This window comes from Amborella trichopoda, chromosome 3 (genome assembly GCF_054954075.1).
Source record: "Amborella trichopoda isolate Santa Cruz 75 chromosome 3, AtrichopodaSantaCruz75HAP2 v2.0, whole genome shotgun sequence".
Taxonomy (NCBI): domain Eukaryota; kingdom Viridiplantae; phylum Streptophyta; class Magnoliopsida; order Amborellales; family Amborellaceae; genus Amborella; species Amborella trichopoda.
The window spans coordinates 3604402-3623729 of NC_142338.1; the positions used below are offsets into that span (position 1 = coordinate 3604402).

The 19328-nt window shown below is 37.4% G+C and overlaps 2 protein-coding genes across 2 annotated transcripts; both read right to left on the reverse strand.

Annotated features, from left to right (window-relative positions):
• Positions 1–50: 50 nt before the first annotated feature.
• LOC18439823 (G-type lectin S-receptor-like serine/threonine-protein kinase LECRK1) lies at positions 51–1049 on the reverse strand. The gene is made up of 4 exons (XM_088862591.1): positions 851–1049; positions 544–772; positions 333–457; positions 51–250 (listed from the first exon to the last, which is right to left on the reverse strand). The coding sequence occupies exons 1-4, from the start codon at positions 1047–1049 to the stop codon at positions 51–53; spliced, it is 753 nt and encodes a 250-aa protein (XP_088718717.1).
• A 5932-nt stretch (positions 1050–6981) lies between these two features.
• LOC18439824 (G-type lectin S-receptor-like serine/threonine-protein kinase LECRK4) lies at positions 6982–19312 on the reverse strand. The gene is made up of 3 exons (XM_006849981.4): positions 18458–19312; positions 13942–14176; positions 6982–9627 (listed from the first exon to the last, which is right to left on the reverse strand). Exons 1-3 carry the CDS (start codon positions 18646–18648, stop codon positions 7162–7164), a joined length of 2892 nt encoding a protein of 963 aa, XP_006850044.3. The 5' UTR covers positions 18649–19312; the 3' UTR covers positions 6982–7161.
• Between the last annotated feature and the right edge of the window lie 16 nt (positions 19313–19328).

Here is a 19328-nt window from a genome sequence, read left to right on the forward strand (position 1 = left end):
AACTCTGATGAAAGCCTTTTCCTCAAGACTAACATCATGCCGGCCACCAGTCAACGGAAGCCTCTTCTTCCAGCATTGCTGCTTTCTGTGAAAGGCAACGTCACACCAACAATCGGCCATACAAGCCTCCTTGCATTGTTGTTCATCAGCGTTGAATAGTTCATAATCACCATGGGGCCAATTAACATTTTGTTACTCAACAAGTGGGCTCTCTCTTCCTCTATGATTGTCACACCCTGGGAAGAAGTCCCTTTTACACCCAGAAAAAGTGTAATTAGGATCAATAAAAGAAAATTTCTCGGGGCAAAGACATTTTGCCTTCTCATCCTTACCTAAAACACAATAACCATTGAGCCCACAAATTCCAGGAATGTGACAAGCATCTTTGTCGCCGGGGATCTTTGAGACCACAGTCCATGATTGTGCATTATTGGGATTTTTTGAGCAAGTGTATTGCCTAAAAAATCCATCGCTATCAAGCGTGGCTCTCTGGTAATAATCATCATGTGTGTTTGTAGCATTTGAAGAAATGATGAAGATTACCTGATTGGTTGGTGAAGAACTCCACTGTGATCGAAGACCACAGTAAGAGGCGGTTTTGCTCTATCTGTTCCACTAGAATAGTATTCCAAATCCGGGGTTAGATTTCTGCGACCTTTTGGGTGTAGAATAAGATTGCCATCACTTTGCAACACTAGCATGAATCTACTAGTCCCATAATCTCCGTCCATTCGATTGGAACATAAAGGTCTTTCATGGCCTAAGGTTTGGCCTGGTAATAAAGTGTTTGTGGGATACTGAAAACTTTACCATAGGATAGCCGAGCTAGAATTTACGAGCACGAAATTACCCGTATCAAGCATGGCAGCAGAATTTACACTGGTGGACCCATTGTAAATCCAACTCTGCCGGCCTTGTGAATCCGTGAAACCCAAATTACCCTCAAGCCTTAATTGAATCGTTGATCCATTTTGCACTGGTTGATCTCTATTAGCTGCCCAAACTAGAGATCTTATTGAACCAAATTCCAATGAGAAATGAACCACCATTGATCGGATAAAACCCGAATGCAAAGTCTCCAGAAGGAGAAACATAATGTGAGTTGTTTGAAGAGGAAGATAGCAAGGTAGTTCCGAGAGTCATGTTTCTGTAAAATTGAGCATATGAAACTGGAATGGAGAGGAGAAGAAGAAAGAAAGAGAGAAGGCCTAGAGGGGGCGCCATGAGTTGTAATAGTTGGTTTAATGGAATGAGTATATATTATATAGGGTAATGATTATCCTATAGATTAAATGCATAGATTAAAGGTATCATGTAGTTTTATAGAAGAAGTATAGTGATTGGGTATGGAGATTTAAATGATTTGCCGCCCTTCATCCTTATTCTCTTTCTTGCAGGCCATCGAATGAGCATTGAGAAATAAATGTGGGGTGAAATCCATTTGAAAGAAGATGTTGGAATATTGTTGTAATTGAATATAAAAGATATCTCCTACCTAAAATTTTAAACAAAAATGGAAATGAAAATGACTGAATGAAAAATAAAATGAGTATAAATAAGAAACATGGTAATGTAAAGGATTAAAGCAACTAAAAAACATGGACTCAGAAGCACATGAGCTTGTCCATATATATGACCTCTAGGAAAGCTTAATGGAGCCCTTCAAGATTTACCTGTATATACAAGATCTGTTCATTCGATTGCTGTTTTGGACTTTCCGACAGAGTATACTTGCTAGGAACCAAGGTTGACTGTGATCAAGAGGGGGTTGGGAGAGAGATAGATAGAAAAGGGTAAAAGCACTATTTTCGGACTCGCCTCGGGCCGGGGAACAAGATTTAAAAAAGATCAATTCATAGTTGGGAATTTTTAAAAAAAAAATCCAAAAAAAGAAGGGCATAGGGCGAGAAAAACCTACAAATCTTTGGCCAGAACATCTAAATTATATATAAAAATTTTACACATGAATTCAATATTTTTATATTTTTTTTATTTTTTCTTATGTACCTCGAGTTGTACAAAGATACTTGGAATAACTGGCTGGGCAAGTCCGAGTAGCTTGGCCATGTATGAAAACACTGGATAAAAGTTATCATGTAGGAAACTTGTGGTTGATAAAAAGGGGAGAGAGAGCAAGAAGGGAAAAGCAAGAAAAATGGGAAGTTTCCTAAATGTCTCTTAATTTTGCAATATTTGAAAAGGGTTTTGCGTATCCAATTTTAAACAATCACGGTGTACCTCCAAATTTTATAACAGGATGTAACTTTGTTGTCAAAAATTCCTAGGATGCCCTAGGAATCTATTTTCATATTTAATAATAAAACTTTAAGCTCCCAAAATTGTTCAAATCAGATATATCTATAAACACATGAAAATCGTGAAAATGGACGGTTCTGATGATATGTTGCAAGATGCATTATTTCTGGGATTTGAAAATCTTTTTTTTTTTTGTCATTTCTATGTATCTTAATATCAAGATGATCAATTATAGGGTTTTCCGACATCCAAACAACCTTTTTTCCGATGGATTTTTGAAATGCACCTTAATTCTACAGTTTAAGGTTACGCCCTTATATTTCCATTTAAAAATGGGTGTGATTTGCGTAAGGTTGAAACCTTAAACAATCAAAGTAAAATGCACCTCCAAACTTAGTCATAAGATGCAATTTTGGAGTCTAAAATTCTTGTGATAACCTGAAAATCTATTTTCATCTTTAATTTTAACATTTTAACTACTAAAAATGGTTCAAATTTGTTGGAAAATTCGGTTGGGTGAATAAGGGGCAAAAATAAAGTCAAAACAGTCGAATTTAATGCATGCATAGCGCTTTTTCATTACGATAATTATGGGTGAATGCAAAGAGGCTGTCGGGACTTCTTTTTGCACCTTAATGGTATCTTAGCCATTTAGATTTTTTCAAAATATTTTTTCGTTCTTTTTACAAGTGTACGGGGGTGAGAAATATACAATCCAATGTATAGCATAAAATAAAATTGAGATAATCAGATATGTTCTCAACCATCTATTCTGTGGTGACCAACAATCACATGATTTTCTTTTTTATGTGATCTAGACTGTACATTTTGTTTGACATACTGTGATATCACATTCTTAATGACAAAACTTTAGTAAATGGACAAAATTGGTTAATAGTCAGACCTTCAAGTTTCCAAAATCCTATGTTCGAACAAATACAAGTTCCTAGACTTCCTAGAATTCTAGACATGTTATAACACAAAATATTTGTTAGTTCTTGACAACAACATATCCAACTTCTAGAAGTTTAGAACTTCTATTTCCCAAAGAACTTTCAGTTTCCATTTATCAAACAAGCCCTTAGTGAAATCTCAGTTTAGAGCTTGAAGTTCGAAACTGTTTCACTTAGGAAAGAGTTGCTTAGGAATTTCAGTTTCCTCACCGATCTATCAATCAAAAGAAGAAAAATATCTCAGTTCACAACTTGAAGATCCGCACCAAGGGCATTTTCCTAAAAACAAGAAAAGTCAAAAGCATCTAATGGACATTTTTCAAATCCGGCAAAAATAAAAGGATATTTATGAAAATTTCCCTAAGAAAAGATACAACAGTACATTTTTTAGATCTTATTTTCGTGGCATGGTTTTGGAAATAGCAGCCAACTTTTCTTAATCATTATGAGACAAATGGCTGTCATTTTTTAAGAAAATATCAATTTTGTTAGGATCCGAGAACCATCTTATATGCAAAAACAATAATCTCAAAAATTGGATTCCACGATTGTATAATTAACAGGTTAGAAACAAAATCAACGAGAATACAAGCTATAATACAAACATGAGAAATAATACATGAAAACACACACGACCCCAAAGGAGTTATATCCACAGATATAGCAAATTGATCTTCACTATGTCAATGAAAGTTACAGTTACATGTAAGACTTTAGAACACAGAGATACCTCTCTAACAATTGACAAAACCCAAATCGAGCAAACCTTTTACAAATTAAATTCCACCCTGCCATATGAAATTTCTTCTTCTGTCATGCACCATGCACCAGTCTGTAGAAAATTTCTCATCATTGGCTTAAACTTCTTAACTAGTGTATTGGGTGCTCAGAAGTAATAAATTGGTAGATTTGCTGAGGCAGCTTTAACAAGAGGGACTCTACTTTCAAAGGACAAATATCGAGTTTCAAGGATCCAATTTTCTGAAATCGATCAATGATTAGCTCAAGATGGCCCTATTTTCTAGCAATCCCTAAATACATTGATGGAAGGGTATTTGTGCCACATCCAAACTATTGTGCATAAGCAGCAATCTAAGTGTTTAAGAACACTAAAATACTAAAAAATGTACCCTTCGGAATTGCTCTTTACCTGTGGGAGTAAGTTTATAATATGTTACCATGGCGGTACGCCACACGCACTCTTGAATAAATATATAAATTTATGAGAGATCGATTCTTTTATAGGATAAATAAGGTTATTAATTTGGGTATCTTTCCAAGGAAACTTTAGTTGTAGTATACTGTATTTTTTAGACCTTGTCAGTAAAAACATTTCACTTTGGGCCACACCACCTAGGCATGGAGGCATTTTCGTAAGAAAAATTCTACTGTAAGTCTTCAGACTCATGAGTCCATCTATGGTTTTTACACATTTAGGATGTAAAGGACATCTTAAATATCTAGAAATGGTGCAAAAGCTTTTGATATGAGAAGAAGATGGTGCAAAACCTGATGACCTGTGAAGAAGCAAAAATGAATGGAGCAAATATCAAAAGTTTATAAATATTTATAGTCTTAAATGTTTTTAATAATTTAAATATTAATTATTTATCGAGATTCATGATTATCATGGTCGTGATTGTAATACATCTCTAAAAGTTTTGGGAGAGACGTATATAAAAGGTGTATCCGCTGATGCACCAAAACATCGCCCTTTTCTAAAGGCGCTTAGCTCATTGCAGAGCCGATAAACTTGTACATAAATTTTTTTAGCTAACAAAAGCTATACAAGAACAGGCTGCAATGGGCTGATTGTATTTGGCTCGGCCCATCTGGGTCTTAAAAAAACTAGACCTTGGGTTACATGTGGCCTAAGTGATAGACCACGGTTGGGCACCAAAACCCAAGGACAAGCCTAGGCTAGGCAGGACCCCAGCCTAAGCCTAGACTGCGACAGGGCCGCCCTAGAACAGTCCCCCAACCCTTTTTTCTTTTCTTTTTTTCTTTTCTTTTGTCTTTTATCTACTTTGATTTTACCGGGCCAAGACCTCTTCAACTGGACCGGGCAGAGCAAGGCTCGGTTTTGTGGGCAGCGCCTACAAGGATTAAGACCATTGCTGGCCCAATCCATTTTATACTATTAATTTATTTATTTATTTTAAAATATTTCTCCGACACATTGCTAATTGATGACATTTACCTACTCTCGAAAATGACTATAAACATATTGAAAAAGGAAAAACTTAATTGGTCCTTCATAACCTGGTTTATGAAAAACTAGCAAATGCTTTTCAACTAGCGATAACGACGGTCAACTGACTAAGGTCTAGTTCGGAAGGACCGATTATTCTTGTTTATTTCTCACACTTGTGGTGAAAAATAAAGAGGTTATATCTAATCTGCTACACTTTATTTTAAGTATTTTTTTTTGTAACCTCCTATACTAAAAATAAATGGTCTTTTCATATATCTTTTTTTTAAAAAATGACGAAATCTAGATTAAGTAATTTTAATAAAAATGACGAGATCTAGATTAAGTAATTCTAATCCATATCGTATTGAATTGTTAAGTAATCCGAGTTTGTGACCCCTAAAATAGCCCACTTCCCACCCATTTTTCATTTTTTTAAATTATTCTCTATCCGAATTTCGTGATTCAGCTAATCCAGATTCGTCTACCATATAGCTAATCCATAACCTGGCTTCAGGAGTTAATACACAGATTTTAAAACGCTTATACACAGCTTGGCCACAAATAAGCGGGCATAAAAGTTGGCAAAATTACAAATTCTCCCAATTCCCAAATATATGAGAAACGCTAGAAGTAGCATGGTCCGCTTCATTCTAAACCTGGTGAACGCGGCTGTGAGTCCAGTAGATCGATTAGTATAGTTTCAACTGGCCTTTATAGGGGTGGCGTTGGTCGGGTTGGATCCAAGTCGACCCAAACTTGGACCCGACTTGATTTGGTTTTATCTGGAACCGGTTTTAGATCTTCATCATCATTTTAGCATTTTTCTAATTACTCGATTTTAGATATTAACAAAAATTAGATATTACAATATATGTATTTGTATGTATTTTATGTCAGGTCAGGTTGGGTCGGGTCGTGTCCGACATGGACTCCACCTAGCCTGATGATGCATACCGAACCTAGGCCCTACCCACCGGGTCCAAAACATGGACCCAGGACCACTAGGCCATTGACTGGTTGAGGCATATGTGTAGGTGCCTCTAAATTAGCCTCCTCTTAAGAAACACCGCCCTCTTTCTTTTCATCAAGGGCAGCAATAGGACAGCCTTGGGCCAAGGTAGGGTTGGCACAAGTTGGGCCTGGGACCTTAGGGGCTAGGCAACCTCCATGAGGGCCTATCCCAAGCCTGACCCGACCTCTTGGCCAGGTGACCGGGCCTGGCCCTATTAGTGGTTCATGCTAGACCGGGTCTATTTCAAATTTACGGTACATCCATGAAACCTTAGCAAAGTTAGGGTAAGAGCTGTCATCACCGTTCAAACAATAAATGGGCAGTGATGGGTAGCGATTACAATCTTCACAACCATAGTAGCAAGTCCCCCCACCACTGTCCATCCATCAATGAAAATGGTTAAAAAAACTTATAGCCATAGATTCTATGGGAAATTGCATCATAGAAGTCTTTTCGAAAAGAAATCAAACTTCAATACATGGGAAGAGATGCACCAGGGAAGTCTCACGAAGAGATACCTAAATTTCTTCTTTTTTTTTTTTTTTTGGTGGGAAAAAGCCCTTTATCCGTTTTCATTAATAAAAATAAAAAAAATACATATTACATTTTTACAACCTTACAATAAGGAAGAAATTGCCCCATTTCTTGTCCCTAAAGCAAAAGGTCATCAAACCCATGTCCATCATATTTATAAGAGGTAGCCATTTGAATCAATACCTTAGCAACCTGAGTGATGAACATTCTTATTATCTTGCACTTACATAGGATGATGGAGGTTGATCAACTTCAATAATGCCTTCTAACATGAGAATAACGATCTTCATGGATGGTCTCATAGATGGGTCATCTTGAATACACCACAATCCCACCTTCACCATCCTTACAACTTGTTCTAAATCACCGAGTGCTTCATCCTCTCCCTCTATCAGCATATGCACCTTCCCTTCACAGAAGCGATCGTAAACCCAATCTGATAAGATCACTTGTCTCTCGTCATCTTGACCCAAATCCATCCTCTTCCTACAGCATATGATTTCAAGCAACATTATACCGAAGCTGTAAACATCAACCTTGGCAGTGATTGAAACATTTCGAAACCACTCCGGAGCAACATAACCCCTCGTTCCCCTAATATCTGTGTCAGTTCGGGTTTGGTCATGCTGTAAGAGCTTTGCCAACCCAAAGTCAGCTATCTTTGGGATGTTAAACTTGTCAAGAAGTACATTTTGTGGCTTAATGTCGCAATGTATGATCGGTGCTCTACACTCTTCATGTAAATAAGTGATCCCTCTTGCTATCCCCAATGCCAGTTCAACCCTTTCACCCCAACTTGGCCTGATAGAGCTGAAGAGGAAATCCGCTAGGGTACCATTGTGCATGAATTCATAGACGAGAAGCCTATGATCGCTCTCATCACAAAAGCCCAGCAGCTGAACCAAGTTCTTGTGATGGGTCTGGCCAATCACACTTAATTCGGTTCGAAACACCTTTTCCCCTTTTTCCACCACCTTATTCAACTGTTTCACTGCAATTTCAAATTGGTGCCCTAAATCCAATACCCCTTTGTACACAGTCCCAAATGAACCACGCCCAAGAATATCCTTAAACCCATTAGTGGCATCAAATAAATGTTTGTATTTGAATGGTATCAGATTTGATATTGGATTAATCTCTATGGGCTCTACACTACTTGGGACCCTTGGATAACCTGCTCTTTTCTTAAGAATACAAGCAATAACAACCAGAGAAAGTAGGAAAATAATCGCAGAGAAGCCTATGAGAAATTCACTCACCATGATCAAGCTTCGCTGCTGTTGTTTAGCTATCTTCAGCTGCTCGTTCCCATTTGCAACTTTGATGAGAGCCCTTAACCCAATCGTGCGATCTTGCCGACCATCAAGCCAAGGCAACCTCTTCTTATAACAAAAGGAGACTCTATAAACTGCAAGATCACAATTACAGTCTTTCATGCAAGCATCCTTGCAACTCTCTTTATCTGTAGTCAACATTTCATAATCCCCATTAGGCCAATCAACATCCTGTAATTCAACCATTGAGTAGTTTGATGGTGTATAACCTTCACACCCTGTGATAAAATCCTTTTTACACCCACTAAAAGGATAACTGGGATCAAGATAAGAGAACTTGTCAGGGCAAAGGCACTTTGCCTTTTGATCCTGGTCTAAAACACAATAGCCATTGTACCCGCAAACTCCTGGAATCCCACAAGCGCTTTTGTTGCTTGGGGTTGTCGACACCACAGTCCATGACAGGCTACTATCCGGACTCTTTTGACGAGAGTACTGTCGAAAGAACCCATCACTATCGAGTGTCGCCCTCTGATAATAATCTTCAGTTGTGTTTACCAAATGAGAAGAAATAATGGAGATTATATGATTTGTCGAGCTCAAGAGGTAGATAGCTCCAGTTTGATTGAACACCAGATAAACCGGCGATTTCGTTCCATCTGTTCCAGTCCAGTAATATGCTCCATTAGGGAAAATAAACCTACGATTCGTCGGGTATAGAACAAGATTGCTATCACTTTGCAACACTAGGGTGAATCTCCCTGTCCTATAATCTCCATCCATGTGATTGGAATACAGAGTAATCTCTTGGGCTAAGTTTTGGCCTGGCAGCAATGTGTCAGATGGATATTCAAAGCTTTGCCATATTACAGATGTGTTAGAGCTCACCAACACAAGATTACCAGTATCAAGCATGGAGCCTGAATTTACCCTATCGGAGCCATTGTATATCCAATTTTGTTGGCCTTGTGAATCTGTAAACCCGACCCAACCATCGATCGTTAGCAGAATTGTTGATCCATTTTTCACCGGTTGATCTCTATTTGCTGACCAAACAAGTGTTTTTTCTGGGATCTTATTGAACCAGATTCCAACAAGAAATTGGCCGCTTCCGATCGGGTAAAACCCGAACGCAAAGTGCCCAGAAGGAGAAGCCCAATATGAGTTGTTTGGAGACGAAGATAGAAGAGTGGTTCCTAGAGACATGTTTTGATTAGATTGAGCATATGCATCAGGAAAGGGAAGGAAAAACACGGAAATATAGAAAAAAAGAGTGAGAAGGCGCTCCATTGTTGCAAGAGTAGTGAGCTCTAGAACTATGGCCATGAATAAATAGCAATACTGGTCGCATGCATCCAATAACTTTGTGGAGCCAAATGATTTCGTGCTCCCGTGGGTGCAACTCTGCATTTTCTCCCTCCGAGCAAAAACAATGTTAGGGGTATATTAGGCAATCTTGTCAGCTTCACTTCACAGTCTTTTTCGATTAGGTGAGAAAAATGAAGTATTTTGATACTTCAGCCAATTCAGTAGAAGATTTCGGAATTTTTAAAAATTTAATATAAATAAATTAGATATTTATATATAAAAATAAAAAAAAATTAGAAAAAGAATTTAAAAAAATAAAAAAAAACGATTTTTGTATAGATATTTCATTGCTTAGTCCAAAGAGACCAAAGCTTTAGCCGAATCAGCCTGAAGTAGACCCGAATACGATCGAAGCGACTTGAATCTAACCGAAGTGACAACACCAGGCTTCGCTTCGTTTCGGTCCAAGCCTAAAGTCCGAAGGGTTCGAATGCTTCATCCTCTCTGGCCGAAGCAAAGACAATGATTTTAGGACCTCAAATTTGAGGTATGTATCCTTTTGCAACCTAGAGAGCAACTTAAAAATAAATAAATAAAATAAAAAGGGAAAAAAAAAATACCATCCAAAAATGGAACATGGGCCGTCCAATTTCTGGACAGCAAAATCTAACTGTTAACGACCCCAAAATCCCAATCCTTATTTAGAAAATAATCATATGATGAGTTTTAAATGGATTCCGAATTTTTATCTCAGGAAATATTTTCAAGTACGTTGTTAACCCAAGGGAGCAAATGGACAGTTTTCTCCAGCAGGAGGACAAAATATGGGGTCTCTTGTAGAAAGGGACTACAGTGGACTACAATGTTTAAAAAATGCGCAGGGCACAACTAAGCAGGGTTTAATTCGGATTCGACTCGATCGATTTTTGAGTGAGGTCCGACTTGGTAGGGCCGCCTCCGTCCATTATAGGTGATTTTTAAAACTGTGGACTTATGACTTAGTCGAAGACTCGAAGTATCAGGAAAACCTAAAGAATTTAAAAGCATAGAGATACTTGCAATCCTCTTTCTGATAGATCCTTGATAAATAAAATTATGTGAGAGTCATTGACTCTCTGCAAGTACTGAGAAGTGTTTGAGAAATTAAACTTCAAAGGAAACTTATATCGACTCTCATATGATAAAGGAAACATCATAATCGACTTATAAAAATAATAAGGGATTTTTCACTTGTATTAACATTACATCGATCAATACAGGAGGTAGCCTACCCCAGAAAAATATTTTGAAAAGGACTCTGCTAAGAAGAAAAAAAAATATAACATGAAAAGGACAATCTTGAGGAGTGACTTGGTCCAGGGGATTAAAGAAACAATACCTGGCAGGCAAAAATGTAAAGGATACAAACCTACCCATAAGTTTGAGAAAAGATTAAAATTTTACTAGAAGAGTGGATATACCATAACTAATGGAAAGAAGAAAGATATCAAATGAGAAAGACAAATTTTTAGGGGTTTGATAGGGCATGTGGATAGCATGAAGGGAACATATTTTTTTATACTATTTTACTCAGATTGAACTTTTGTCTCTACGATTAATTTCATTTTTTCCAACCCGATAAATTGACCTTACCTCTATATGACTCAAATAAATCAGCTCCATTAATGCAAATCATCTTCTTTCTCCCCTATTAAAAAAGAAAAATGGAATTTCACTGTGACCTTTTTTCTTCTTCGTAAGGTTAGCAAGGGCCACTTTGGGGCCAGTGGCCTAAAAACTAGGCCTTGGGCCACAACCCAAGGACCGGGCTAGGGCTTGGCAACCATGGCCTGAGGATAAGACTTGGTCAGGCCTGGGACAAGCCCGTGATAAGGGTGGCCCAGTTCAGCTTGCTCTAGCCCTTCACTTTATTTTCCTTGTTTTGCCCTTTTGTTTATTTTTTTTATTTAGTCAGGCCAACCCGGACACGATTTTGCCAAGGCCTACCAAGTCCTTGGGCCAAGACCTTGTCCAGCCCATGCTGGCTCAGGAGGGGCTCATTAAAAAATATATAAAATAATATGGTGAGTAAAAATTATGACTCTCTCTCTCTCTCTCTTTATGCTACGTGATTGATTATTTGGCATTCATTGAAATGAGTATATTATTTATACGATGGTTTAACTAACTCATAAAAAGTTGATATAACAAATTAAGTAAAAGGATATAATTGTGATTATATTTATTTAAGCTATAACAATATTAATACTCATGGAACAAATTAACTAATATTATATAAATTTTATTACTAAAGTTTTATATAGAAAATTAGATTATTCGTAATTATATCAATATTATAATTTTATTACTAATATTTAATAGTATTCATATCTATTTTATTTTTTTATATTATAATAAAATTTCACTATAATTGTAATCAAAATAATAGTTTGTAACCATTCAAACAAATATATATAACGATCGATATGTTATTAGAACAAATCAATAATAATAATTTTAATAACCTTAATTTTGGTACAAGACGCTTAACATAAATCCCTGATTTTTGTTGCTTCTGTTATTGCTGTTGGATTGGCCATAGGACTTGCTTCTATTGAACCCAGAATTAGTCAAGATACTATTGCGGGTCAAGCAGTAGAGGGTATCGAGAGAAATTCAATAAGTAGCGTAGGCTTCAATGGACTTGCAATAGCGATTCTTACCAGCAATCCTAGCGACCTCTATGCAAGGCAGCAACATCATTGCCTTACAGTCTACAAGAGATAATCCGTTCGTTCCTCTATAGTTGCTTGCACTACGAGTAATTCACAGTTTACCATTGGAAAAAAAAATCACAATTTGCGTATTGTTTTTTCAGACCCAATCCCATATTTTTTTCTCAAGTTCCCATATTCTTTTCTCGGGTTCGGGTCTGGGTCCGGCCAAGCCCGACTCGTTGCCACCCCTATTTCTAAATGAATATTTACGAAAAAGAATATGTTCTTCTCTAGTTATCTTTCTGAAAATATTAGAATCTTTCTGAAAATATTGGAAGGAAAAAGATTCACCACAATAAAGAAAAATATTTACGTGGTTCATCTAGGAAGCTTACGTCCACGATAAGGAAACATCTCTCTATATTTTATTAGGATTACAAGAGGGTTTCCCTTAAATATATAGACATTTTATATTTGATAAAGATAAAAGGTGAATGGTAATCCCTTATTCACCGTGCTGCAAATATGGTAAGCTAGCCTAGTGCTGTAGATAAGGTAAGCCAATAATATTTTCTGGCTAGTCAACTTGACTCCTGGATTCTCTCAACACTCTCCCTCAAGTTGGTGCGAAAGTATTTATTGAGCCCAACTTGTCCAAAATCTGACAGAATCTTGACTTTGTTACACCTTTAGTTAAAATATCAGCCAATTGGTCTTCACTATAAACAAATGGGGTCAGAATAATTTTTTCTTGAACTTTTTCGCGAATGAAGTGACAATCCACTTCTATGTGTTTTGTCCTTTCATGAAATACGGGATTAGATGCTATATGTATTGCTGCCCTATTGTCAAAAAACATATTCATAGGTAAAGAGATGTTAAATCTCATATCTCAAAGAAGAAATCTTAACCATGCAAGCTCACGGGTAGTTGAGGCCATAGCTCTATTTTCGGCTTCAGCACTAGAACGAGCAACTACATATTGTTTTTTGCTTTTCCAAGACATCAAATTTCCACCCACCGTAACACAATTCCCTGTAGTGGATCTTCGATCATTTGAATTATCAACCCAATCAGCATCAAAGTAACCACAAATATCAACATCATTATTGTTTTTCCTCCATTTCCAGGGGGGAAGATTTTTATCAACAACTTCCAAGTGCCCTGTCCTAGGGGCATGCATGAATTGGCTAATCAATCCAACTGCATGAGCGATATCAATTCTGGTTATGGTTAGGTAGATTAATCTTCCAACTAGTCTCTAATAAAGTCGAATATCTTGCAATAATTCAACGTCCGTAGAAGAGATCTTATAGTTGTAATCGATGGGAAGTTCCAAAGGTTTAACTCCCATTGTTCCAGTTTCTTTCAGTAGTTCTAGAGCATATTTTCATTGAGACAAAAAAATTTCTTTATTTGAGTAGGCCACTTCAATTCCGAGAAAATATCTGAGTTGTTCCAAATCCTTAATATTAAATCTTTTATGAAGATAATTTTTTAGGTTTGAAATTCCCTCTTAGTCATTACCAGTGATGACAATATCATCAACATAGATGAGAACAATCACTGTTCTACTTTTACCCCTTTTTGAAAACATAGACGAATAAGAAGAACTTTTATGAAAGCTGACATTAAGCAAAGCTGAATTGAGCTTAGCGTACCAAGCCTTTGGAGATTGTTTTAACCAATATAAAGCTTTTTTTAACTTACATACTAGATGAGCTTCCCTTTGTGGATGACCAGGAAGAAGTTCCACGTAGACTTCCTCCTCAAGATCACCATGCAAAAAGGCATTTTTAACATCTATTTGGTATAACATCCATCCACAGTTTACAGCAACAGAAAGAAGAGCACGAATAGTAGTCATCTTAGCAACTGGTGCAAAGGCTTCTTTGTAGTCAATTCCATAAGTTTGAGTAAAACCTTTTGTAACCAGTCTTGCTTTATGCCTTTCAATAGATCCATCATTGTTATACTAAATCTTAAAAATCCATTTCCACCGAATAGGTTTTTTTCCAAGAGGAATATGAACAAGATCCCAAGTTTGATTTTTATCTAATGTAAGCAAGTCCTCTTTCATAGCCTTTCTCCATGTAGGATCCAAATTTGCATCATGAAATGAAGGAGGCTCAATGTTTTCAAAAATGGAACTCAAAAAAGCTGAATATTTGGAGGAAATTTTATTATAACAAATTTAATTTTGAATAGGATGGGTGAGTGCATGATAAGTAAAGAAATCATTTAATTTAAAAGGGGCACGGATTAAACTAGTTGGCCTGCACAAAGGAGGATCAAGAGAAGAAGGGTCAAGAGACCGGATCACGGGGTCTTCATGGCTTTCAACAATGGGGTTTTGACCTTTAAGCACTATCAAACAAATTACTTTGATTTTCCCCCTCATTTGTATTTTCCTTCACATCTAATTTCCCATATTTAATGATTCTCTTTACATTCCCATCATGAATAGGCATTGCCACATTATTAATGTTTCTAATCTCCCCCTAAATCTTTTTGTCAAAAACTCCAGTTGGACTATCTTGAAAAATGATTCATTTTCATTGAAAGTCACAAATCTAGAAATGTATAATTTCTTTTGTTTGGGATCGTAACACTTGTAACCCTTTTTGGTTGACGAATACCCAAAAAAACCACATTTGATAGCCCTTGCATCAAGTTTATCACGAGTTTGCCTAGATACATGAACATAACTGATACATCCAAACTTTTGCAAATGTGAAGTATTATATTTTTTTCCTGTTAAGACTTCAAGAGGAGACTTATTTTGAAGAACACTACTGAGAAGTCTATTAATGAGATAACACGCAATGAGCATGGCGTCGGGCCAATAAACATTAAGTACATTAGTTTTTCAAACATTATAGATCTTAAGACTTCAAGAAGATGCATGTTTTTTCTCTCAACTACCCCATTATGTTGAGGTGTTCCTACCCAAGATATCTGATGTATAATGCCAATAGAAGTAAGAAACTCATTAAAACTCTTATTAGTATATTTCGTGCCATTATCTGACCGAAATATCCTAATTTTGGCCGTTAGTTGGATTGGAAGGAAGGCATATACAAAACTTGAGAATTACAGGATTCTAGAAAGAAATTTGTTTTTCCAATTCCATGGATAGGAACCATTGAGCCATTTGCAATTGACACTGGAGTTTTATTGGCCACTTCTTGAAAATTAGATAAGTATTTTAAGTTTCCAGTCATGTGGTCAGTGGCTCCAGAATCAATAATCTAAATAAGAGTATCTAAACTTGTAGAACTTAAGTAGGCAAATGAATTACCTAGATCATGAGAAAAATCATGTGTAGAAGATGAGCTATACTTACCAAGTTCCTGTAAAACTTGGGTTAACTGTGCAATGGAAATGTGCGAATCAACATTAGCGTCCTGAGCAGTAGGCCTATCAATTGGCTTTTCTCTAAGAGGTCTCAAATGAGGGTAAAGAAGCCAACACCTGTTTTTTATATGTCCAAGGGCCTTACAATGGTCACATCTAGGTGGTGGTCTACTGCCACGTCCCCTATCACGATCAGCCTTTCAAAGTTATTTGAAGTCATGTTACTACTTTCGGGCTTATGTTTAGAGGCAACGATGGCAGATTTTTCAGAATTGTCAATCTCATTCTTAGTTGCGAGATTCATGACCTTTTTCCTTGTTTCTTCTCTCAAAAGAGTGGCCACAACATCAGAAAAACTCGGTAATGCGTAGGATAATAAAATATGGCTTCTTACTTGTTCATATTCTAGTTTAAGAGCAGCTAAAAACTGAAACACTTTATCTTGTTCAACCCTCTTATGAGTTATAACAATGTCAGTGCTAGTGGGACAATATATGGAAAACTCATCCCACATAGGTTTCATTTTCCAAGCAAATCAGTGATAGATCTATCGTCTTGTTTAACTCGAGAGATTTCATGTTTTAATTGGAAAACATGAGATATATTATTTTGCTGCGCATATATTTCTTTTATAGAATCCCACAAGTGCTTGGCATTATCATAATTTACAAAAGCTTCTGCTATATTATACTCCATAGAATTTAAAAGCCATGACATAACAAACGGGTCTTTGGATTCCCACTCTTCAAAACCATGATCATCTGCTTTTGGAGGCTCTTTTTTTTCTAGTAATATATCATAGTTTTGATCTTTCATTTAAAGCCATTGAAGCGGTCCTTGACCACATACAATAATTCAGGTGATTCAAAGGAATAGTGGTGAGTTTTCTGATGGTGTTTCACTCGGATTCATGCACAATTGTTTGAGAAAATTCAGAGTGTTTACCGTCGTATGATTAAAAAAGAAAAGAAGGCAAAGTACATTCAACCGAAGGGCTTTAGAAAATTTGACCTCAAATCCTCTCCCCTCACGTGTGCCTTTTCATGTGCTTGAAGCTTCACACGTGTCACGTCCTACGGACAACACCCGTGTGAGTCAAAGTTCCTCTCCCTCAACTGATTTGACCCAACTTGTTCGTCAAAGTTCCTTTCCCTCAAAAAAGGAACGCAAGAGATGGAGAGAGTGAGATTTGCCCCTTTTAAAACAAGAAGGCAAGAGATGGGGCAAGGCAAAAGGGCCGTGGAACCAAATAAGAGATTCAATGAAGGGCCGGGCCGGGCTAGACTTCTCCTCTCTTCCAAAACCCCCACCCCCAAGAGCACATGACATGGGGTGGGTTCATTTGTGCTAACACGAATCTCCTGAAGGGCAGGGCAGGGCAGGGCAAAGGTGGGACTTTCGGACCAAGAGGGTGGTTTTGAAGACACTCCTAGCCTGTGAGATTCGCAGACCAGATGTTGGAGTGAAAGGAGGAGATCTGCGAGTGGGCCTTCGTTTATCTTACTGGATTGAGCGGGACTCTTTACTTTCTCTCAGTAGAGCAGAGGCCCAAAACAAATAAAAAATAAAAAAAATTTCTTTCGTCGGCAGCGTGATTCCAACAGGGGATGGCAGCAGATGTATTGCCTTTGTTCTGATACCATGAAAAATATTGGAAGGAAAAATATTCACCACAACAAAACAAGAACATTTACGTTCTTACGTGATTCGGTTACGAAGCCTGCGTCCACGATAAGGAAACCACTCTCTTTTAACGATAAGGAAACCACTCTCTTTTAAATTGCTTGCTTGCTTCTGTCACCGCCTTACGAACGAACGCTACAAGGACTTTCCTCGACGGAATTTCGAATTCCACACGGTTTTTTCGATTGGGATCGGGGTGTCCACAACTAAATTATATTATTATAATATGATATTATATTCATTTGATAATATTATTATATAATATTATAGTATATAATTTATGGGGGACGTATCTTCAGGGCAAAGGCAATCCGAACAATGGACACATCTTCTCAGATGTTATCCAAAACTGCAAATACCTATATTCCAAACTGAAAACTCCGAGGAAGTTCCGCGGGCGGTGCTAAGCACTTTCTTTTTTCTTTTTTCTAATGATGAAGCGTGTCTTGTTTTGTACATCATTCGTTTTTTTTTTTCTTTTTTTGACAAGCAACTTTTTTATTGAAATAAATAAAACATAAATTTTAGTGAGAGCCTTGCCAAGGCCTATACAATATCTGTTCTAAAATCTTCCATGGCAAACTCCTTTCAAAAAAAAAAGGGAATGCATACTATGATTCATATAACAAAATCTACAATCATGACTGTAGTAACAAGATGACAGTACAATTCCCCAAGTCCAAAACAGGCCACTGCGTCTTTGGGGAAAAGCACTAAGGATGGCTAACCCCCATTTTTCTGGCTTTAGAGGAATGCTTCCCATGCCAATTCCATCATGTTTTAGCGTTTCTTACAGTCACAATAATATTTCATTTGATAAGATATCTTAGCCAAAACCATTAATTCACAACATGCTCAACCCCATGTACTTGTAATGGACTCTGGCAGAGGAACAACTTCAATTATCCCTTCAAGCATCAAAGTCACCATTTTCATGGATGGCCTCATAGAGGGATCATCTTGAATGCACCACAATCCCACCTTAACCATCTTCTCTACCTAATTCAAATCACTCAATGCTTCTTCATCTCCTTCCACTAGCTCATGCACCTTTCCTTCATAAAAGCAATCGTAGACCCAATGAGATAAGATCACTCGCCTCTCGTTGTCCTGACCTAAATCCATCCTCCTGCAACATATGATCTATCCCGAAACCGTAAACATCCACCTTTACTGTGATTGACACATTTCAAAACCACTCTAGAGCTACATAGCCCCTTGTCCCCCTAAGAAGTGTTTCAGTTCGAGTTTGGCCGTGTTGCAAGACTTTTGTCAATCCAAAGTCAGCGATCTTTGGGGTATTGGACTTGTCAATGAGTATGTTTCGCAGCTTAATGTCGCAGTGTATGATTGGGGATTCACACTCTTCATATAGATACATGATGCCTCTTGATATCCCAAGTGCCAATTCAATCCGTTCACCTCAACTCGACCTTGTTGACCCGAACAGAAAACTTGCTAGAGTACCATTTTGCATGAATTAATAGATGAGAACTCTATGATCTCCCTCATCACAAAAACCTAGTAGCCTAATCAAAATCTTGTGATATGTCGTGCCTATCACACTTAGTTCGTTTCAAAACTACTCCTCTCCTAGCTCTGCTACCTTATCCAATGGCTTGACAGCGATATCTACTTGGATTCCAAAATCCGGTACCCCTTTGTACACAGTCCCGAAGGAGCCATTTGTGGCATCTTTTAAATGTGTGTATTTGAATGATAACAAATTAGACATTAGATTATTCTCGGCAGGCTCATTACTGATTGGGACCCATCTAAACCCTGCTCTTTTCCTAAGATTACAGACAATAACTACCATCGTGAGTAGGAAAAGAATCAAAGACGAGCCTATGAGAAAACCACCAACTAAGACCAAGCTTTGGCTACTGTTGCCTCTCTTGATTTTGCTATTCCCATTTGTCGCAATTTTGAGAGAACCTTTACCCCAAGTGTGCGATCTTGTCGGCCATCAAGCAAAGGCATCCTCTTTTTAAAACATGATGAGCCTCTGTAAATGGCAACATCACAGGCACGGTCATCCATGCAAGAATGCTTGCACCT